The sequence below is a fragment of the Brienomyrus brachyistius genome, chromosome 3 (genome assembly GCF_023856365.1).
Source record: "Brienomyrus brachyistius isolate T26 chromosome 3, BBRACH_0.4, whole genome shotgun sequence".
Lineage (NCBI taxonomy): Eukaryota > Metazoa > Chordata > Actinopteri > Osteoglossiformes > Mormyridae > Brienomyrus > Brienomyrus brachyistius.
The window spans coordinates 29800408-29824431 of record NC_064535.1 but is presented as its reverse complement, the minus strand read 5'-3'; the positions used below and the strand labels follow the sequence as shown (position 1 = coordinate 29824431).

At 44.2% G+C, this 24024-nt stretch overlaps 1 protein-coding gene and 1 long non-coding RNA gene across 7 annotated transcripts in view; one reads left to right on the top strand and one right to left on the bottom strand.

Annotated features, from left to right (window-relative positions):
- Nucleotides 1-24024, top strand: part of LOC125738526 (protein kinase C theta type-like) — an 86800-nt gene that overhangs the window by 18761 nt on the left and 44015 nt on the right. For all 6 annotated transcript variants that reach the window (XR_007396851.1, XM_049007608.1, XM_049007606.1 and 3 more), the window contains 8 exons: nt 8382-8516; nt 9211-9410; nt 9646-9706; nt 17575-17740; nt 18189-18220; nt 18304-18389; nt 19145-19274; nt 19399-19508. Coding sequence is in view for 5 of the 6 variants with exons in the window: in XM_049007608.1 (XP_048863565.1) it covers nt 8399-8516; nt 9211-9410; nt 9646-9706; nt 17575-17740; nt 18189-18220; nt 18304-18389; nt 19145-19274; nt 19399-19508 (903 nt within the window). In the remaining variant the exon portion in view is untranslated. The remainder of the gene's footprint in view (nt 1-8381; nt 8517-9210; nt 9411-9645; nt 9707-17574; nt 17741-18188; nt 18221-18303; nt 18390-19144; nt 19275-19398; nt 19509-24024) is intronic.
- Nucleotides 1784-8475, bottom strand: LOC125738542 (uncharacterized). Its single transcript, XR_007396857.1, has 3 exons — nt 8372-8475; nt 7565-7656; nt 1784-2057 (listed from the first exon to the last, which is right to left on the bottom strand). It is a non-coding gene; the product is annotated as an uncharacterized LOC125738542 (long non-coding RNA).

Here is a 24024-nt window from a genome sequence, read left to right as displayed (position 1 = left end):
TCCCACAGTTTACTGGTAGGAAGTTAAATTAATTTGTAAAATTTCATCAGCCAACAGTATGATAGTCACTTAATATCGTGGTTTGGCTAATATCGTTCCAGATACTTCACAAGTGTAGAAATCTCAAATCACACAAAAACTGCTTTGATTGTAGTGGTGAAAAAGATGGATGAAGTGTTTAAAAGAAGCACATCAGATTCCTCAGAGCCATCTTGTGACTCAGCTGCTGTGGAACCAGCAAGCAAGACTCCACGGATGAAAACTGCAAGCCACAGCAGACTTGAAAGTATTTTTGATGAAATCCTGAAGGAAAGCTCTGTAGAGCCTGCTCTTCAGTTAACCACCACAAGTGCATGTATTGAAGTGCAAACCTACCTCAGTGAGCCATCTATTTAGCCCTCAAACAATTCACTGCTGTACTGGCAGGTCAACCAGCCTTGATTACCCACTCTGGTTTGTACATCAGCTAAATTCCTTTGTGCACCTTCAACAAGTGTGGAGAGCGAGAGGCTCTTCAGTACAGCCTCCATCATTATTGATGAAAGGAGAAGCAGGCTGACAGCTGAGAAGGCTGATCTTTCTAAAGAAAAACAAACCCCTTATGTTAAAGTGTAGCAAGAAAAAGAAAATGGCATTCCTCTATAGGTGTGTATTTATGTTTAGCATTAGGTAAGGGTCATAAAATTGCACTTTGAATTTCATTATTAATGTTTCTTTAGTTATGAAGCTTTTATGTCATCTTATGTTTTATTTTTGTATACAGTTGCACTTGTCTTAAAGATTTTTTGTATGGTGCTGATCCGACAAATGCTGCGGAACTGCAGGAAATATAAATAAACTGAGGAAATATAAATAACAATAAGCAGTGTTACTAAACTACGTTCTCTGTGCAAGTGTTTCTTCCTTATATCACAGTTATGATTTTTGTATTTGTGTTAAGGGACAAATGTACAAAATGTATCTGGACATTTTTTAAAAGCATTATTTTTTGTTTTCTGTTTAAAAACAGGATGTCTGCGGGGTTATAAAAATTATTAAAAGGTAGTAAATCACAAGCAAAAATTAAGACCATTAAAGAGTATTACATGCAAATTTATGAGGTATTAAAGTTTCGATTTTTTTTTAAACTACGAATTGTCCATTTGTGTTTTAAAGTTTATCTGCTAAATTTCTCTCAAATTATTTTAAATGTGGATTAGACTCAATCTTTCATTCATAGATGATCTCTGTGATGCTGACATCATATTCGGTGGTTGAGCGATGTGTTAAACAGTTTGCGCACTGAATTACATGTTGGCTACTTACACTCAGAAAAGCAGGGTACGTTCGACTTGGGCTTATATGTTTGATTATTTCTCTCCGACTTGGAACTCAGATGAAAATATCACGAAACGTCGCGAAAAACATCACTTCCTGTCAGAAACACACCTCTTTTATGACATTTTATGACAGTTATGACAGAATTTTCTTGTCCGAGTTGCCCCTGTGACGTAATTTCAACATGGCGACTTACACACGCAACAGTAATTCTATTTTATAAATCCTTAGAAATGTTTATTTTGTTAAATATATTAATAATTATAAATGTAATTGCACGTGTTTGATTTGGAGAATACTATATTGTGGCCGTAAACAGTATCCTAGCAATATCATATTTTTACCAGACTTGTTAGTGTCTTTGTTTGTTGTTTGTTTGCCTCTCGAAAAAAGAATATCGTTATTGTCAGGTTTCCAGGAGGACGGGCTGGCTGGAGGTGGCAAAGGACGAGGCAGATAGGCGAAATAAGGTCAAACAAGGGTTTATTGGGACTAGTCGGGGTGGAAAGACGCACATTCCAACAACAATGACCGACCTCAGACAGGGCAAGATGTGGACTGATATACCAAAGACAAGCCGAAATAACAGGCAACAGCTGGGCACGATTGGAGAAGCACAGTGTGGATGATGAGGGGGCGTGGCACACACGAGGATCGGATGAGCTGGGCGTGACAGAACCCCCCCCCAAAGGCGTGCTTCAGGGGAGGCAACGGATGAGATGAGACTGGGGATACGGGACCTGGAAGACAAGAACAAGATCAGTACCGGGAAACAGGGAACAGAACTGAAACACAGAACAGGCACTGGGGTAAAAGACAAGACAGGACCTGACACAAAACACGGAACGCCGACAGACAGATAAGGAAAGGTGATGCAGAGGGAACAGGTGGGACTAAAGGGCCAGGAGTGAATGGAGGGAACACAGGGGGACGAGGAGCAGAGACAGGAGGAGCAAAAGGACAAGGAACAAACCTAGGAGGGACAGAGACGGGAGACCAAGGAGGAAAGGAAGGGAGACTAAGGGGAGCCCGAGGGAGCCACGGCGGGCAACGGGCGGCAGCCGGAGGGGCCGCAGGTGACCGGGAGGCCAGAGCTGGAGGGGACCTCGGAGGGGCTGAGGAGACAGGCCAAGGGACAGACGCAGGGGATGAGGAGGGAGTCGGAGGGGGCTCCAGGGGAGGCGTGAAGGGAGCCAGAGGGGACCCCGGCAAAGGCAAGGAGGGAGGGGGAGCCGCAGCAGGCGACTGCGTGGCCACAGCCGGCCAAGGCGACGTCCCCTGACGCGCCAGAGTGGGGGGACCCGCAGGCGATGGAGGAGCCGCAGCGGGTAAAGCCACAGATGACCGACGAGATGTCGGAGTCAGGACTGAGGCAGCTCAATGAGGCATTGGACGGGGACCTGCAAGTGTCAGCCGAGCCCCAGTTAAGGCGAGCGAGGGTGAGCCAGGGGGCAGGGCGCGTGGGACTCTAGCCCTGCGTGTGTGCCCTCTCCCCTTCCGGGACACCGACATGCAGGGTATAGGCCGGGGTCAACCTCGCCGGGGCGAGGGCAGAGGAGTTATCAGGGAGGTCCCCAAGGGGTCCCATTCGAGCTCCTCCTCCTCCAAGGAGGAAGGAGCAATAGTCATATTGTCTGGGACCTCCTCAGGGGCTGGAGCTGGGGGGACTGGAGTAGCATCAGGGACCGGGACAGGGGCCACACAAGCAGCAGTCACAGGCGCGGACAGAGCCGCAGGCTGAGGCAGAGGGGCCTCGGGCTGAGCGGCTGCAGGCAGAGGCGGCTGCTTGGGCTGAGTGGTTGCAGGCAGATGCCCGGGCTGACCGGCTGCAGGCAGAGGCGGCTGCAGACACAGCGGGCGTACCGTCTGCAGCAGGCAGCACAGGCAGGTCATGCGCAGGCGGGACAGGCAGAACAGGCGCAGATGGGACAGGCAGAACAGGCGCAGGCAGGACAGGCAGAACAAGTGCCGTAGGGACAGGCATTGCCCCTTTAAAAGTCCTGGGGATTCGCGGAATAGCGTCCCACATGGCTCTAGCTCCCCGATTCGCCAGGCGCTACCCGATAATGGTAAGCCACCAGAGGTGGCCGCTCCTCTGTGCCGGCGAAATCAGGGGCGAGCCATACCGGTGCTTGGAAAGTTCCTCCCGATATTCCGCCGGCAGAAAGGCTGAGGTGAGAGAGCAGGTGCCCAGGAGGATCGTCAGGTCCTCCGCTGGCCTCCCCTTCGGTCTCCTCCTCCTCTTCTTCCGATCTGCAGTGGAGGCTGAACCATTTCCTCCGGGACGGGAGGCAGTACCGCAGCCTCCGCAACACACCGAGCGGCCAACTGGGCTCTTTGCTCATTGAGCCGCTGCAGCAGCCACCGGAGATTTTCGCGTACCTTCACCAGTAGGTACGCGTCTCCAGTCAGGGACATCCGCGCCAGCAGGTCGCCGCTCTGCTCGACCACTTCCAGCGCCACCAGGTCTTCCTGGACCTCGGGCTGTTTAATCCAATAAATTACCTCTCGCAGCAGACAAAGGCGTTAGCTGTCGGTCTGCTGCAGCGGTTTGGCTTGTGGGTCGGTCATTCTGTCAGGTTTCCAGGAGGACGGGCTGGCTGGAGGTGGCGAAGGACGAGGCAGACAGGAGAAATGAGGGCAAACGAGGGTTTATTGGGACTAGCGGGGGTGGAAAGACACACATTCCAACAACAACAACAACGACTGACCTCAGACAGGGCAAGACGTGGACTGATATACCAAAGACAAGCCTAAATAACAAGTAACAGCTGGGCACAATCGGGGAAGCACACGTGGATAATGAGGGGGCGTGGCGCGCGCGAGGGTTGGACGAGCTGGACGTGACAGCTATGAATGTACAAAAGTTTTTTATAAAGCTTTTAATGTGATTTGGCTTGTTCGTGCTTCTTGTTTGTTTGTCTCTCAGAAAAAATAATCTTACTCCAAAACTGCTAAAATATGAAGCAACAACACACAACAGCGTGTTCATGGAGGCAGCCATGTTTGTTCCGAGATGTGGTAGCTTGAACGGGAGATCACGGTCGGACGTGATGTCACTCAACTTGGAATTTCTGAGTTCCGAGAGAAAAACGAACACACCATATGGTCTGTCTGTAGCTGACATGACGTGGAGCGAGATCTGCCGGTGGCTGCAGGGGTGGAGTATAAACACAAGGCTGAAGTTGGCTACTTATCCGCAGTCCCTAATTCGGACTTTCCGATCCACCTTATGCTTCACAGCCCAATGCAATGAATGACGCAACTGTGCCTGTAGGCGGACCATTTTAGTACCTTAAACCTCTCTGTGCCAGGCTAATATCAACTTCTCAGTACATGTCAGGTGCCCCACTATATAGATAATTATCCTGGCCCAGATTGATTTACGCTTTAAAAATCAGATGGAAACAAGGCATGTCATACTATAGCGCACCAAGGTATGAATGAAAAGCCAGGATTCCGTGCCCATTTTAATACTATAAACTTCTCTGTGCCAGGCTGATATCAACTTCTCAGTACACGTCAGGTACCCCACTATATAGAAAAGGTGACATTGTCCTGGCCCAGACTGATTTAATGCTCTAAAAATCAGATGGAAACAAGGTATGTCATACTATAGTGAACAAATCACCTGGATGGGGGTTAACACTCTCCGGTCACATATGCGATGCACAACTCATAAATCAGGAATGTGTGGACGAGAGCAGTTAGCCAACTGGTGCAAATTGATAAACTCATTGAAGAAAAAGCCAAACAATTAAGGCACTTGCCATGAGTTGTCTAGTGGATAAAGATATGAACTTGTGACTGAAGAAGTTAAACAAATGCAAGATGTTTTCAAAATCACAGTCACTAAATTTATTCTGTTGACCCATGTTCACTATTTAAATTCTGTTGTACAAGCCAAGATTGTGTAATATTATAAATCTTTAAATCAGTTTGAAACTTGAAAAACGGTTGCAACTCAATGTCGTGGGGGTTGGAAAAATTATTGAGTAAGTATTAAAAAAGGTATTAAAAGGTGTTAAACTTAACCTCTGGATTTCTGTGTATACCCTGAAAAAAAGACTCAGAAACTATCAGATTTGTAACGTATCACAGATATCCAAATTTACAATATTAGCATTGGTATCAGACATAAAAAAGTTGTATTTTTCCATGTCTACTTTTTACTTATGCTTCAATAGAACTTCACTGAATGACTTTTACTTGAGTAATATTTTGATGTGGTATCTGTACTTTTACTTAAGTGTGAACATCGAGTACTTTTTCCACCACTGATGCCAATAAGATGGTAATGATTAACCAATTTACTTGTTACCACAGTGCCTCGGTGGCTCAATGTTTGTTTGCCTACATGTCAAACCAAAATCAACATAAATTTTATTCATTTTCTTTTATGAAACATATGAGATTGTTTAAGTGTGCCCTGCGATGGGCTGGCCCCTTATCCTGGGTTGTTCCTTGCCTCGTGCCCATTGCTTCTGGGATAGGCTCCGGACCCCCCGCGACCCAGTAGGATAAGCGGTTTGGAAAATGGATGGATGGATGGATTTAAACTTGTTAACCTGATAAAGCTCTCATTAGCTGATCCAGTAAGACTGGTGAGGAGACTTCATTAAAGGCAAACCAAGGGTTTTCAATCCTTCAAAAACCACACACCACCAAATAAAAATTAAAGATAGGGATCCCTTGGCACTACGGCATGATTGTGAACAACTTAGGATTGGGCAGAGTTTAATATTTCTTTCTCTGGGGGAAGAGTCCCCCTGGTGCTGTGTAAACTCGATAATGATTTTGACATTCTTTTGAATGCAACTGCTTTGTAGGCCTCATGGTTGTAATTCCTATGCTGATTTAAAATGCCTGTATTAAGTTTAGTTTGTTAAATAGAGAACCACTGGAAGCCGAAGCACAGATGTTTTTCTTTAACAGTTAAAAGTTCTAGATTTAGGTTTCTGTTCATATGCAGTGTGGCCCATAATGGACTATGTCATCATGAAAACTCTATTTTATAGTGTGATGATGTCAACCTGGCAGCACTGGGGACAAGTGGAAACATCTGTCACAAAATCTGAAAAATTTTGTATGAACAGATAGTAACTTAAAATTTTACCTACATTTTTATGTGTAAAAGTGGTTTGTTACATATTTTTTATCATTCTGTATTTGTTTGGAGTTTGGTGGTTTGCTGTGAACTGCAGTCATGTGTGGGTATCAGAGGCATGGATTCCTGCTTGAGAGTGTAGCATTACATGCTTATTAATAGCACACTGACCCACTGAGTCTCCTCCTGACTTGCAGACAGCTGGTTTCACAGAGCCTTCTTTAAGATGATCATGTGACATGGCTAGGTTGTGTGCACACACAGCTCTGCTGAAAGTTATGTCATTTATGGAGTGTGCCTTTTCATGTGCCTTTAAATACATCATTAATACATAAATGCTGTATGTCTAGGTAAGACTATGACTTCATTTTAGATAGAAACCCTTGATCTCAAGGGATATTTGTTCGCACAATATAAAGTGCATAGTTATAAACGTAAGATAAACCAATAAGCAAAAATATAAAAATTAAAAAGAGGGTGCACATATAATAAACGTAGTTGTACATAGTTATGTAAAGTGATATGGAAGATATTGTCCTTGTTTAGTGCTTCATGGCAGCAGCAGTTCAAGCTTCCTAGCAAAGAGTAGTGAAATGACCTGATGGCTAAAGGTGCTCCATGGAACAGGTGGGCAGAATTGTTCATGATGTTCTCCACTTTTGCCAACATACTTTTCTCCACTACTGCCTGTAGTGGATCCATGGTCAGCCCTCTGGTGGAGTTGGCCTTCTTGATGAGTTTCAGCTGCACCTGAACTGATAGCTCCTCCCCAGCAAGTCACAGTGTGGAAAAGCACACTCACCACTATGACCTGACAGAACATACCTAGTGCCCACCTCAAAGTCCAGTCCACAAGTGGACTCATAGGACTAAACAACCTCCTAGGGGGAGGAATTCAAGTATTTCCCAAATTGGCCAGTGATTTTCTAAACATCTGTGACTTCTGTGTTATTTTTTTGTCAAAAAGTCATGCAACACTTTGGAAAGGGCACTGGCAGGGGCTTTTACAAAGTGGCAGTGTGAGAATACATGTCCATTCATCCATTCATTTGTCAGTCCAACCAGTAATGTATTTCTGTCAAAAGACTGAGACTCCCTTTTCTTTTGTTTGCACACAGTTAAACCACTGTCAATACCGACCTGGCACCCTCCCAGTGTTCCCAATTCTTCCAGTACCAAGATCTGATTCTTGTAGGTCATCGAATGAGTTGGACAGGCAACTCTCTCCCACGCTATTCATAATGGGGGAGAAAGGGTACAAATTTCAGGGGCCCAGAATCTTGGGGGGGTATATTGGTTAGAATTTTTTATTCCTCCTTAGGTTCATATGTATTTTCACTTGAACAGCCTGCTTCCAGTTAAAGGTTTTGAAACATTCTCATAACTTTGTATCAGACATAAAGTTGCCAACAAAGCATTGCAATGCAGTTATGTGTAGTCCTGTAACCACAACTGCTATGTAGTGAGCTTGTCTGCACAGGGGCCATTCTTTGAGTAACCGCAGGGAGGAGCATGAATATGCAGGAGAGCATAATACTGCTGATATTGGAGCGTATGTAACTGGCACGCATAATTATGCAAACAAGTATACCTAACATACCTTTCCAGTGATCATGCACACTAAGAAATATGCATCCTCATTTTATTTTTGTGTCAATGGAAAAAAGGATTGGCAATGAAATCAAGTAGCTTGTTTTTAGGAACTTGATAACCGCCTAGTGTCTATTTTAATCTTCTGTATTTTTATTAATGTTGTATTATCTTGTTTTTAAATAATTTACCAAGTGTATTATGTACCTCTTTTTGTCTACATTTTCAAATTTTATTAATTTCCTATAAATACATTTTCATCAATATTCATAAGTACATCTACTGAAACAGCTAACAACTGAGAGTTCTTTTCAAGTTTATCTTTAATATTGTGTATATGATGCCTGCTGTACTCACCTCTCTATAGCCAGCAAACAAGACGCCATGACAGCCATTTTGAAGATTGGTTTCTCCTGCTTCAAGATGGACCCAGGCCTGGCATACCATGAGGAGGTCCTGAGTCCATACTGTGCTGTGTACATGAAGGAGGTTGTGGAGACAGGTGAGCAGAGTGCCAACTCTGCCCCTTACAATTAAAGATGCTTAGGCTTGTCCAGGCCATTGTGGCAATCCTCCATCAAATTTAACATTTTCCATATAAAGCCCAGATCAGTCCTGACAGTTGCCTGAAACTGAAAAAGCAGCTTATGGAATCATGAATAGAATAGAATAGAATAGAATAGAATAGAATAGAATAGAATAGAATAGTGAAATTTAATTTATCCATGTAGGAAAAATCCTTTCTATGAGACTCACAGACACATACACAGCTGAGGGCAAGGTAGGGGGTGGGGGGTGGTACTATACAAGGTCAGCCAATGTGCAATGCTCCTGGAGTATGAGCACCAGCTTGTTACTAAAATCCATGAAAAAAAATCTTGGAAACATGTCTACTAGTATGCAGTTCAGGTTATGCTACATAATGAACATAATCCTTGCTGTTCTTCCAGTGAGAGGTACGGTGTAAGGTGAAGCAGAGGATTCATATACATAATGTTTCTGCAGCAGTCTTCAGCAGCAGATCTTACTGATTCTGACAGATTTTTTAAAGAAAGCTTCCTATAGAGATTGATTTCAAAATGCAATTTTACAGCTCAAATTTAGACATCAAAAACAGTAAGGAAAATATGAATGTTATCTGAGATTATTATTGTCTAATGTCCCAGTTGTCTTAATGTTGCCCCTTTGCTCGGCAGAGAAGGGGCAGGTTTATAAGCAGGTGAAGCCCACTATGTACCCTCCCTGGTGCTCCACATTCGACGTCCACCTCCAAAAAGACCACATGATGCATGTGGTAATAAAGGACAAGACAGCTGAGCTTAAGAGTGAGGCAACTGTGGATCTGGACCAGCTGGCCACACACTGCAAGAAGGAAAATAGAAGGCTGGAAATCTGGGTGAGTGTGGATGGAAGCCATGACTGAGCTCTCTATGAGTATGTGAAGGATTGGTCCTGTCTGATTGTTGAATGGTCCTGTCTGGAAATATAGAGAAATGTGCATGAAAGTCTCAGTGAGTGTGTGAAGGTCAAACTGGATTTTTGGGTGAGTTTAGGGATGATAAGAGCTGGATGGATTTGTGTACTGGGACAGGCTACAAACAGGCCATTGACATTTCCTGTCTCAAAACCAGGTGGAGACAAAACCAATAGGGAGATTACAAATGGAGGCCACCTACCTATTGGAGAACAGTGGTGAGTCTAGATGATAAGATAGCTTCACTTGCTCTTAAAAGCATTAGAACGTGAAAGAAACCCCTTGAGTGTAAGCTTTTGTACCATAATGTGAAATGTACTATCACACTATTGTTTATGATGGCTTGAAAAAGCCAACACACTGTTCTTCTTTTTCCACTTATTATTATTATTATTATGCTGGCTTGGAAAAGTTATCACATTGTTCTTTGTTTTTTTCTCCATCCCAATTTTCTAATTTTCTAAATTGTTTTTGGAGTACAGCCATCACACTTTCCACACTTCTTCATCCTATAGCCATGAATTTGGGGAGTGCTTTTATAAATTCTCACACCCTCCATCATTTTGGGAGGTCCCATCAAACACCCCCTTACACAGGGAGGATATTTAAACTGCTGCCCCTCTCACATCTTTTTTAGCTACATCCACCAAACTTGAGTCACACAGTCATGAGGTGACATTGAGGCAACTGGCAAAATTTGGTGGATGTCCACGATCCAGGGTCCTCTCCTGCATCCAATCAAATTTCATCCAACCAGAAAACAGATATATCGAAAACCTATCAACTGTGTCATCATTTTCTGGTCAATTATGCCATCTGCAATCCTAGAAGCACTTGCTGCTGCCATTGTCACACTTCTGACAGCTGAATCCTAAAACTTTGTACAGTTGGTGAAAAGGTGACTTTCGTACAAGGTTCTAAAAAGTGGGTGGAGTCTTCAACAGACGATCAAAATTCATTCATTGATCTTAATGGAAAAATGTAAATTTAATTTTAATGAAAAGGCCCATATTACTCTTCACTTAGTAAACGATACTTTCCAAATTTGCGCTTAGCTATTGAAGTGAACAGAACTCAATTCGGTGCCAAGTCGTAGGGCTTGCTTAGACGGACAGATTGACATATCGTTTGTCTCCATACAACTTACGGATCGCGTGCAATTCCCTCTCAAATTCGAAAAAAACCTTTATTATTATTATTATTATTATTTATTTATTTATTTTTATTTTTCCCGTGAATTTCGGCAATTGATGCAGGTCGTACCGTAGCATGCACCCAGGAAATCTATATATTAAAAATGAGTCCTTTATGGTGTGCTATTACTTTTCTTTACATAATAAGTTACCATGGCGACGCTATTCAGGATGAAACACACTAAAAATCCCATAGGAATGCATTGAATGCTAACTTTTTACTAACATTAGCCTATTCCTAACCAACCATGCGAATAGTAATATGGATCGATCTTTTTTCATTGCAGTGAATACCCCAATAAACAGAAGCAAAGCTCCTACCTATTTCAGTCAAAGTCTTTCCAGTCGGCCAGTGTTCATGCCACAGCAACATGACTCAGTATTCAATATCAGGCCTCATCACCCAACACCCCATGTCTACCATCTAACCTGCACTCGTGTTTCATCCCTCGTTCTCTCCTATTTCAGTTAAAGTTTTCCTACTTGGCCAGTGTTCATGCCACTGCAACATGACTCGGTATTCAATATCAGCCCTTATTACCCAACACCTTATGACCAGCATCCTGACCCGCACTCATCTTTTCTTACTTTTATCATCCCTCATTCTCTCCCATTTTAGTCAAAGTTTTCCTATTCGGCCAGTGTTCATGCCACAGCTACAAGACTGAATAATCATCCTCAACCTTCATCACCCAACACCTAGCAACACGCAAGCAACCACCTAGTGACGCCTAGCAACACCCTAGTAACCACCTACAATTGTATAGCAACACCCTAGCAACCACCTATCAACGCCTAGCAACCAGCTACCAATACCGTAGCAACACCTTCTGACATCCTAGCAACAGCTTAGCAACCACCTAGAATTGCATAGCAACACCCTTGCAACTATTAATGAACGCCTAGCAACCACCTAGCAAAGAGCTTAGAATTCCCTAGCAACAAATTGTGTCACCCTAGCAACCGTCTAGAAATGCCCAAGCAGCCACCTATAATTGCATATCAACACCCTAGCAACTGCATATCGATGCATAGCAACCACTTAGCAACCAGCTATGGACACCCTAGCAACGCTATCCAACCCCCTAACAACCACCTAGCATAACTCTAGCATCCACCTGGAATTGCATAACAACACCATAGCAACTGCATATCAACGCATAGCAACCACCTAGCAACTTGCTACCGACACCCTAGCAATTCCCCCTAGCAACCACTTAACAAAACCCTAACAAACACCTAGAATTTCATAGCAACACCCTAGCAGCAAGCACATATCAACTAATAGCAACCACCTAGCAACCAGATACCGACACCCTAGCAATTCCTTCCAAAACCTTAGCAACCACCTAGCAACACCCTAACAACCACCTAGAATTGCATAGCAACACCCTAGCAACCAGCTATGAATACCTAGCACCAACTGGTAGCAAGCTAAGAATACCCTAGCAACATCTTCTGACACCCTAGCAACCACTTAGCTACACCCTAGCCACCATGTAAAATTGCATAGCAAAACCTTAGCAACCGCCTAGCAACGCCTAACATGCAGCTACTGATACTCTATCAACACTGTCTAACACGATAGCAACCACCTAGCAACACCCTAGCAACTAATCTAAATTGCATGGCAACACCCTAGCAACCACCTAGCACACAGCTACTAACACCCTAGCAACACCATCTGACACCATAGCAACCACCAAAGGAACACCCTAGCAACCACCTAAAATTGCATAGCATCACCCTAGCAACCACTTAGCAACCAGAAACCGTCAAACTAGCGATGCTAGCCAACACCATAGCAACCACCTAGCATAATCCTAGCAACCACCTAGAATTGCATAGCAACACCCTAGCAACTACATAATGCATAGCAACCACCTAGCAACCAGCTACCGATACCCTAGCGATTCCTTCCAACGCTCTAGAAACCACCTAGCAACAACCTAACAAACACCTAGAATTGCATAGCAACACCCTAGCAACCAGTTACTGACACCCTAGCAATGCCTTCCAATAGCCTAGCAACTACCTAGCAACACACTATCAACCACCTAGAATTGCATAGCAACTCCCTAGCAACTGCCTATCATTGCATAGCAACCATCTAGCAACCAGCTACCGACGGACTAGCAGCACCTTCTGACAGCCTAGCAACCACCTAGCAACATCCTAGCAGCCACCTCGAATTGCATAGCAACACCCTAGTAATGCCTAGCAAGCATTAGCAATCACTTACCAATACCCTTGCAATGCCTTCTGACACCCTAGCAATTACCTAGCAACACCCTAGCAACCACCAAGAATTAACTAGCAACAGCCTAGCAACCACCTAGAACCACCTAGCAACCAGTTACCGATACCCTAGCAACACCATCTGACACTCTAGCATAGACATAGCAACACCCTAGCAACCTCCTAGCATCGCCTATCAACCAGCTACCAACACGCTACCAACGCCTTCCTGCACCCTAGCAACCAACTAGCAACATCCTAACAACCACGTAGTGTAACCCTAGCAACCATCTAGTAATGGCTAGAAACACTCTACCATCCACCTAACAACCACCCAACAACCAGCTACTGACATTCTAGCAATGCCTTCCGACACCCTACCAAGCACCTAGCAACACTATATCAAGCATATTCCACTGCATGGCAATACATTTGCAACCACCTAGCAACGCTTAGCAACCCCCAGCAACACCCTAGCAACCACCTAGAAATGCATAGTGAAACCATAGCAACCACCTAGAACCATCATAACAACCAGCTAGCAACATCTTAGCAATCACCTAGCAATGCAGATACCAGCCTGATATCAGATATCAGCCACTTCATTAGGAGCACCAGCTCATCAGTAGTCAGCAGAATTAGTCTGACATCTGCTGACCTGTAGTTCTGTATGATTTGTTAGTCCCCAAAGCAATCCTGTTCTTTTCAACATCTGCTGACCTGTCAGGCCTACACTAAAAAATCTCCATCCTGTTACAGGACTAAGTAGTTCTTTTTAGTACCCACCTCTATTGTTTGTCTGACCGGGATGTCATCCTACCCTTTGGACCCATTTGTCACTGCCTGCAGTTACTAGTTATTATTGTTATTATTAATTATTATTATGAAATAACTGTTTTATTTAATGCTTCTAAAAATCTGACTGTTATACTATAAACCAATTTTTATATCTTTAAACACAGAAAAGAAGTACTTTTAATTTTTTTTTTTTTTTATCCATCCGTCTCAATTACAGAGGCTGGAGATTCGCTCAAGCAGCATATGGCACACTCAGCTTAAGTTGAATTTTCCAATAACTTGAAACTGCATTTATTCTACTTGGAAAATTTTCAGTTTGCAAAGTCAGTTTGAATCTATTGAGACACACATCTGGGTCCTTCAGGAAAAGTAATCGACCACAGGTTCACAGCGCAACTCATTTCCAAGTTTACGACAGTTCTGCAGGTCAGGGTAAAGTGGAAGTGTGTGCCGGGGTGTAAATGCAGGATCATAAACGCAATAATATCCATCCATCATTTGCCGCTTTTCCGGGTCAGGTCACAGGGGTAGCAGACTAAGCAGGGAAACCCAGACTTCCTTCTCCCTTGCCACTTCATTCAGCTCCTCTGGGGGAATCCCAAGGTTTTCCCAGGCCATCTGGGAGACATAGTCTCTCCAGCGAGTCCTGGGTCTTCCCCGTGGCCTCCTCCCAGTGGGACATTCACCAGGGAGGTGTCCAGGAGGCCTCACGATTTGGAGGTGCTGATTTTCATCCCAGCTGCTTCACACTTGGTTGTGAACTGATCCAGTGAGAGCCAAAGGTCAAGGTCTGATGAGGCCAACAGAACCACATCATCTGCAAAAAGCGGAGACCTAACCCTGAGGTCACCAAACCAGACACCCTCAATGCCCTGGCTGCGCCTACAAATTCTGTCCATGAAAGTTATGAACAGAATCGGTGACAAAGGGCACCCTGGGTGGAGTCCAACCCTCACCGGAAATGAGTCTGACGTACTGCCATCAATGTGGACCAAGCTCTGACACTGGATGTACAGGGACCGAATAGCCCTTATAAGGTAGCTCGTCACCCCATACTCTCAGAGCACTCTCCAAAGGTCTCCCCGAGGGATGCGGTCGAATGCCTTCTCCAAGTCCACAAAGCACATGTAGACTGGTTAGGCAAACTCCCATGCACACTCCAGGACCCTGCTGCGAGTATAGAGTTGGTCCACTGTTCCACGGCCAGGGCGAAAACCACACTGCTCCTCCTGAATCCGAGGTTCAACAATAAACACTATAAACAGTGTTGATGCTGCACCAATTTCCCGCCCTGAGCTGCCAGATGGTGGACTAGAATCTCCTCAAAGCCATCCAAAAGTTGTTCTCCATGGCCTCGGCAAACTCCTCCCATACCCGAGTTTTTGCCTCAGCTACCTCCGTAGTCCCACAGGCCAAAAATGCCCAATAGATCTTCAGCTTGCCATCACCCATCACCGTCGGTGTCTACCAGTGAGTTTGGGGATTGCTGCTGCAACAGGCACCGACCACCTTTCGGCCACAGCTCCGGTCATCTGCCTCCACAATGGAGGCACGGAACATGGCCTATTTGAAATAAATGTCCCCCGCCTCCCCCGGGACATGGGCGAAGTTCTGCCGGAGGTTGGAGTAACTTAGCTCCTGGGATCATTGGAACACGCAAACCCCCCCCACCATGATAAGGTGTCGGCTCCAGGAGAGGCAGTAATATATCACAAATAAATGAAGCTACTGCAGTTTGCTCTTGGACAGCTATACTGTTATGTAAATATTATTTTTAACCCCATTAGATTATTACATCACCCATTAAATTGGGTTGCCTTAGTTAATTTGAAACTTTTCGCGTACGATCATAACATGAAAGAGATATTAAACAAAGCAATGGATTTGTTTGGTATAATACTATACTCATACAAGTTTTTAAAAAGAATATGTGATTCTGATGTGTTTTACCCAAGTCACATAAACTCTTTATATGACACTCAAAATTAAATTCATAACTTAATGAGTCATTAGACATATATGTCCTTCACTGATGTAAAATACATATGCAATTAGCATAAGTTTTACAATGATGTACAATGCATATTCAATTAATGTTTTGTATTGAATTAAACAAATGTATCACACCCCCGTGGCCCCAGTTCCCATTGCCCCAGACCCTGTCTCCGAGGAGGTCCCTGTCCGCCAGACCACCACTCCTCTCTACTTAGTGGAGTTGGAGGAGGAGCTTGAGTGGGACCCCTCTGGGATTTTCTTAATAGCCTATGTACATCCCTTGGGTGGATCACCCCGATGACCACTATAGGAATGCACTTCCCAGCCAGGACCCCGGTTCTCTTTGTCCCAAAAAGGGAGGGGACATCTACAGTATGCAGACTTCAGGTGCCACCCTGGCTCGCCTTCACTTACCTAGGCTGTAGCTTGATGGTTGCCTGCGGGTCCTCTGGCTCCAGCTCGGCGGTCGCTTGTGGTCCTTCAGCTCCGGCTCAGTGGTCGCCTGCAGTGCCCCTTCAACACATTGTCAGACGCCTTCGGTCCTGCCTCCAGCACCTCGTTAGTTGCCTGCAGTGCCCCCCTTCTCCGACTCATCGGTTGCCTGTGGTGCCTCCTGCACCGACTCGTCAGTTGCCTGCACATTAGCCAGCTGTGACTAGCAGTTCGCCTGCCGCAGCTTCTGCTTCCTCCTCCCCTTCGCCAGTGTCTTCTTCACCTCCCACCTCGCCTCCTCTATTGTCCCCTCCATCTTCCTCCTCAGCCCCTCTGTCTGTCCCTCCGCCTTCCTCCTCTCCTCCTTCGGCGTCCCCTCCGGCTCCGGCCTCGTGGTCACTGAGAGTCCCTCATGCTCCGCTCTCAAGGTCGCCTGTCGCCCCTACGGTTTCCCCCCGCCCTTCACTCCTTTGCCCCCTGGTTTTGTGCCCCCTGTGTTTGTTCCTCGTGCCTCTGTTTCACCTGTGTTCACTCCTGGTCCCGTCGTTCCTCCATTTGGTGTTCCCCTTGTGTCTTTGTTTTTGGTGCCCCTGTGTCTGTTGGCGTTCTCCGTGCCCCATTGATGTTCTTGTTTTTGTCTTTCCAGGTCCCATGGAGTCCCTTGGTCTTGTCCTTTGCTCCCCTGAGGCCGGTGTGCGCGCCTTGGTGGGAGAAGGGGTTCTGTCACATCCTGCTCGTCCGATCCTTCTGTGTGCCACACCCCCCTCATTAACCTAATGTGGATTCCCTGAGTTTACCAACTGTTTCGCGTTGTTTTCATTAGTTCGGTGTATTTAAGTCCACGTCAGAGTATGTTTCCCTAGTCCTGTCATTGTATTGTGATAACATCTGAAGCCTTGTATGCCTCTCCGTCTCCCCATTAAATGCCTTTTTACCCAAGCCTTCATGTCCTTTGCCTACTTCCCCAGTCTGAGCTCACCAGGTTATGACAGAATGTTCAGTATTTTTATGCATAATTCTTTGAATGAACTCAGTTGAATCATAGACAATATTTCCACGCAACTAGAATGAGTCTTTTGAAAAGGAAACACATCCTTTTTCAGTTGATGCATTCACTTTGGGTTCTGAGAACATAACATGAATATTCTTATGTCTGTTTAAAACAACTCAGTGTGGAGAGATTATACATGTCTTTCACATGAATAATATAAAAGCAGCATACATACAAAAAACACTGTAGCGAACATTAAATAATCATGCATCGTCATACATAATTGGAAAAATAAAAATGCTTGATAGCCCGATATGAACAAGCTTTCTTTTTATGGGTATGCATGGTGTACCAGTCTTTTAGAGCCTAAGTTTCAGATACTAACTGTACTGCATTATGATGTCAAGGAGTTTGATGAAGCTGAACATGTGCTGAACAGATGCAAAAGGCGAGGGCAAAGGTGATGCTGGTGAGGGCCTCTTCACCCTGCATCAGCGCCGTGGGGCCATAAAGCAAGCCAAGATTCATGTGGTGAAGTGCCATGAATTCACAGCCACCTTTTTTCCCCAGCCCACCTTTTGCTCTGTCTGCAAAGAGTTTGTCTGGTAGGTCTGTCAGCTGGCCGTTTGGATGCATCAGCATTTGGATCTTCCCAGCCTTACTACTGCTTCACTGCTACTGTAATATAACTACTATAGCTCTATGTGACCTGTGTTTGCTATGCCACAGTCGCTGCTGTGTCTCAGATGAGTAGTTTGGTTTTGAAGCATTTTTTATATGGTTATGTCACAGTCTGGTTGTCATAGTTGTGTTAATATAATACTCCTGTTAAATACCTACCAAATAGCTAACCTTAACTGTAACTGTGGCTGCTGTACTTATATAATTGTGGCTAACAGTAGCATGTGTTTGTAATTAGTGGATGGATTCTGGTAGTATTGATGGTTTCATTTTTTTTGTTGTGTATTTTTAGTGTCTGTAATACTAGTACAACTAGTGCTCCTTGTAGACTCCTGCTCACACTCCCTGACCACAATGTTCTTTCCCCTTCAGGGGACTAAATAAACAAGGCTACCAATGCAGAGGTAAGTACCTCCAAACGTAAACCTAAGCCGTTACTTATTTCCACATAAAGCATTTATCTGACAGCTGTCCTTCAATTTCCCAGAATGCAATGCAGCCATCCACAAGAAATGCATCGACAAAGTGATTGCCAAATGCACTGGGTCAGCCATCAACAGTAAAGAGACCCAGGTAAGAATAAATGCTGAGTCACTGACCTGTCTCAGAGAGCAAAAACATATGAGAGTTGTAGATTCTAGAGTGTACCTTTGTTTGAGTGTACCTTTTAATTGAAGCCCACACATTGTTATTTGTTCCTATGATTGAAACTAATTCAACTAGGCTGAAGAAGTTTTATGAATGGTCTTCATTCACTCAATGTGTATTTCATTTGATCGCATCCTTGTTTGTGGTATTTTCTGCTTGCAGAAGGTCTCATCCCACTTGATGATGAAAAACATCCATTTGAAAATGAATAAGCCAGACTCTTGTTTGGAGAATTGTGGTAGTTTGTAGGCTTCCCTGTTCCATTGTTTCAGACTCCTTGGTGGTTCACAGAAATGGTTTTGTTGATATCATGTCTGACATATTTATACTGTAGTCAATGTGGCTTAAGTCTAGTAGTATGGATATCCCCGGTTCTGTTGGGATGGGATAGCCAGTCCTCAATGTTATAACCCTCCAACCTACAGATCCTAGTGGCTATTGTATCAAGAAGGCATAAAGATTAAACTATTTTCTGGTGGTTCTACCTCTGAAATCACATCATTTGTATACCACTGAAGTACTACGTACTTCATTGCAGAACTGTTGGATATTTCATATGATGAAATCAGTTTTATCAGATTTAATGCAAAATTGGCTGTCATTGGTGGATAATTATCAATATAGAAATGGTATTTTGAACATGTTTAGCAGTCAAGATGACTTATGTGACTATCCTACAGATACACAAGGAGAGGTTTAAGATCGACATGCCACACCGGTTTAAGGTCTACAACTACAAGAGCCCCACATTCTGTGAGCACTGCGGCACCCTGCTGTGGGGGTTGACCAGGCAGGGCCTCAAGTGTGAAGGTAAGAGCTGGTCACATGCTGTCAGCTCACATCAAGCTGTTGTGGGGGCTGATCAAGCAGGGCCTGAAGTCTGAATGTCAAATGTAGGTTTCCTCTGTGATTGATGCATTTTCTGTCCATACAGAATGCTGTATGAATGTTCATCACAAGTGCCAGATGAAAGTAGCCAACTTGTGTGGTGTAAATCAGAAGTTGATGGCGGAGGCTCTGGCTATGATTGAGAGCACACAGCAGGTTGGTTTATTTAGTACCGGTGAGGACTGAGAGCACACAGCAGGTTTTTTTAATTAGTGAGCACTTAGAACACATAGAAAGTTGGTTTTATTTAGCACCAGTAAGGACTGAAAGCACACAGCTGGCTGGCTTTATTTAATACCAGTGAGTACTGAGAGCACATAGCAGGTCAGGTTTAATTAGGGCACTTTTCCACTGCACCAGGTACCATAATTATGGTACAGTACTTTCCATGAATTTCAGTCATGTACCAGTACCAAAAGTTACAGTACCTAAATTACCAAACCAACTAGTATTTTCCAGTGCCCAAACTGCCAAACCAAGTTCAGTACTTTGGGGTGGGACTTCCAGATGCTTTTTTCTGGATTGGTTATGCAAATAGCCTGCCTCTGAAACAATACAACTTTAATCTTGTAACGCAGAAAACAACAATCCATCCATCCATCCATTTTCTGAAACAGCTGAATCCCAGCTGGGGTTGCGGGGGATACCGGAGCCTATTCCGGGAACAATGGACGCAGGCAGGAACAAATCCTTGGCAGCCATCAACACACTGCAGAAAACAACAATAAACAAAGTAAAAAAATTAAAAGTAATAATAATGGATCGACTCTGGTTTCCCCCCACAGTCCAAAAACATGCTGAGGCTAATTAGAGTCGCTAAATTGCCCATAGGTGTGCATGTGTGAGTGAATGGTGTGTGAGTGTGCCCTGCGATGGGCTGGCCCCCCATCCTGGGTTGTTCCCTGCCTCGTGCCCATTGCTTCCGGGATAGGTTCCGGACCCCCCGCGACCCAATGGGATAAGCGGTTTGGAAAATGGATGGATGGAATAATGGATGGAGAAATGAAGAAATCCAAGCTTTAATTGCAATCTGGTCAAAAGAACAGATACTGTACAATAACATGAGGATGGCATAACAAGAAATTAAAGTTTTTTGTATAATAAACTAGGGCAGCATGGTATTGAAACTTTTCAAATATCACAATGTGATTTTGTTGTAATAAATATCAGGGAATGTATGAAGCAAAAAAGAAGTTAAACATAAATTTCTCACAAACCCATTAAGCAGTGATTTAAACAGTAAGGATGTAAATTATTATGATTGTTTTGGAGAACATAGGCAGCACTCATGCAAAAGCAGCAAAGGAAAATTTTTAAGTGATGTTTTAAACATATACTAGACAATAATGTCAAGGATCCAGGCGGACTTGGTGCGTGATAATGGCATCGTGCGGGCGGGGAACAGAGATGGTTGACCCACTTGTGGCTCACGGAGCAGAAGGGGTTTATTAAATTCAATTCAATTCATTTTTATGTAGTGCTTTTCACAACAAAGTTGCCCCAATGCGCTTTACAGGAGCGTGTTGTGGAACATCCTTAACAGAGATAACGACAGAACACAGAAACAGTGAAAATGGAAAAATGAAAGAGAAAGCCAGATGACAGCAGAGGAGAGGAACCAAAAACTCCCAACGGGGAGAAAAAAAACCTCTGGGGGTCCACGGTCAACTGGCAGCCCAACCCCCCTGGGCATGCTAACATTACTGGACAAAGGTAGAGAAGTAGCCGGATTGTTTGCTAAGCGCAAGGTGTAAACTGTGATCCGGTCCTAGTTAAAGTCCATCAGTGAGACAGTCCTCCACATAGACCTGTCGGGTGGCAGGATGGAAGCTGCACCGACATCGTCATAAATCGCAGTTCACATCTGTGAGGGCACCCTTCTTAGACCCTGATGGCAGCTCAGAAGGTGCCCCCTCGAGCACCCTCCAGACATGTGAAAAGAAAGACAAGCACGGTAGATAAAAATGGCACGTACAGCAGCATCAGCAGCCATAATTACGGTGTTAAGTGTTAACTTGTGGGTAAGGGAAACTGAAGTAATAGGTCTTCAGTCGAGATTTAAAGACTGAGACCGATTCAGCATCCCAAACATAGGCTGGTAAGCCATTCCACAGTATACAGGCCCTGTAGCAGAATGCTTTACCACCAACAGTCGCTTTAGTTATATGTGGGACTACAAGGAAACCTGCATTCTGTGACCTGAGTGGATGGTGCGGGCTGTAAGCTTGGAGTAACTCTGTTAGGTAGCTAGGTGATAGGCCTTTAAGTGCTTTATATGTGAGTAGGAGAACTTTCAAGTCAATCCTGAACCTCACAGGAAGCCCGTGCAGGGAGCTAAGAGCAGGCATTATGTGTTCAAACTTCTTTCTCCTAGTGACAATCCGGGCTGCTGCATTTTGAATCCCCCTGCAAAGTATGCAATGTGCGGTGTGTGCTCCCGGATAACAGAGCATTACAGTAGTCTAACCTACTGTATACAAAGGCATTTATCAGTTTCTCAGTGTCTTGCATAGAGAGAAATCGTCGTAGTTTGGTAATGTTACGCAGCTGCAGGAAGCACACTTTCGATACTGAGTCCACATGAGATTTGAATGAGAGGCTTGTATCTAAGACGATGCCCAGGTTGCGTGCTGTGCACTTGAGGGAAAAGTTCAGCCCCTTGCAATGGAGCAATGAAATAATGGCATTCTTATCTGTGGACCTGCTTCCAAACAACAGAACCTCGGTTTTCTGGGCATTTCATGATAAAAAGTTTTTGGTCATCCAGGTCTTTATTTCAGTAAAACAATTAGCTAATGTGACAATAGGTGCAGTGTCATTAATCATAACTGACATATATATTTGTGTGTCATCTGCATAGTAATGATAGTTAACATTATGTTTTCTCATTATGTCACCTAAAGGCAGCATATGTAGAGAGAACAATAACGGACCGAGACCTGATCCCTGTGGTACTCCATATTTGACTGGGGACATAGATGATGGAGTACAATTACTAGACACTTGAACATATTGATATCGATTAGTCTAGTATGATTTTAACCACTTAAACACAAATCCATGCAACCCAACATCAAATTTTAGTCTTTGTAATAGGGCAGTACGGTGAACCTTGTCAAATGCTGCACTAAGGTCTAAAAGCATTAACACCGTCGCATTATCAGCATCAGTCGCCATTGATCAGCGTCAGGCTTTCCACTCCAACTCTGCACACAGGACCAAACTACAATACAGTATATGTTGGAGAAAGCGACAGGCTTTCCACTCCAACTCTGTACACACCATTAATTACGAGACAACACACTTAGAGTTTTACTTGCACAAGGGTAACCACACTATGCATGCTAGGCTACAAAGGAATGTGTTACAAAGAGTGGTTCCCCTTGGCACCTTTATTTATAGTCAATGGGGGGCAGGGGTCTTGGAGTGAGAACAAAGAAAGGACTGTGAGAGTAAGAAGAAGTTCTGGTTTTCCTCAGGTGGACAACTATTTAAACACGTGCTCAGGATACGTGTAAACTAATATAATCTAAATTATGAAGGTAAAGGAAAACAAAATAATGTATATACATATTTACACTCATTGCTGATTATACAGAAATGATAACAAATGATTAATAACAGTTTCTTCAACCTAACAGTCCCTCCTGTTTATCATGACAGTATGATCAGAAACATCAGTATTGTACAAATTGCAAAAACACTTTCAGCACAACCGTCATTCAGATCACATCATCATCATTATTAAGAGGGCTAGACAAGGTTAGTAAATCCATTCGTTCTTCTGCAGTGTATAGCAGAAAAACAGAATTAAAAGTGTGTAGACATAACAATTAGTTAAATTGTCTTTCTTTGCTGAATCATAAACATAACGATACCAGTAATTTTGTAGGAAAGGATGGGTCTCATTTGTGGAGATAGGTCTCAGGTGGGAACCATCATGTGTCCATCTAGGTGGGCGAAACACCTGCTCTGGTGAGTGCAGAAGCAGACCAACAATTCCCATAAAGAGAATTACACCGAGAGTTACCTTACCACATCCCCACCCAATCAGAGCCATACTAAATGGAGTGCAGATCAGCTGTTTTCTTCACCGGGTTGAGACGTCAGTATCCTATTTATTGCTGCGCCTTTGTAGCGGACTTCCACTGCTACTCCGGAGGTACAGAGGTCTCTGATACGGGCTTGATGGGCTTACAGTGACTCTTATGTATCCAGGAAGGTCGCTCTGCTATTTTCACCGCTGTTGGTGTTGTGAGGAGGACTTGATAAGGTCCGTCCCACCGAGGCGTGCTCCAATCCTTTCGCAACAGGACCTTGACCAGGATCCAATCTCCTGGCTGCAGATTATCCTGTTGAACAGAAACAGAATTTACCGGCAGACTACTGGGGTTATGTTTTTGTTGCGATGATAATAGCTTACGCATCCAATCGGCTAACGTATTTTCTCTGTCTGCTTTTCCTATATCACTCATTTCGGTTGCTAAGGGAAACGGTCTACCATACACTATTTCAAATGGTGTCAATCCTGCAGGAGTGGGAGTTATTCTCATCCATAATTTTACTAGAGACAAACATTCTGGCCACGGTCTTTTTGTCTCTTCCACTGTCTTTCTGAGTCTTGTTTTAATGGTGCCGTTGGTCCTTTCCACTAAGCCTGCGCTCTGGGGGT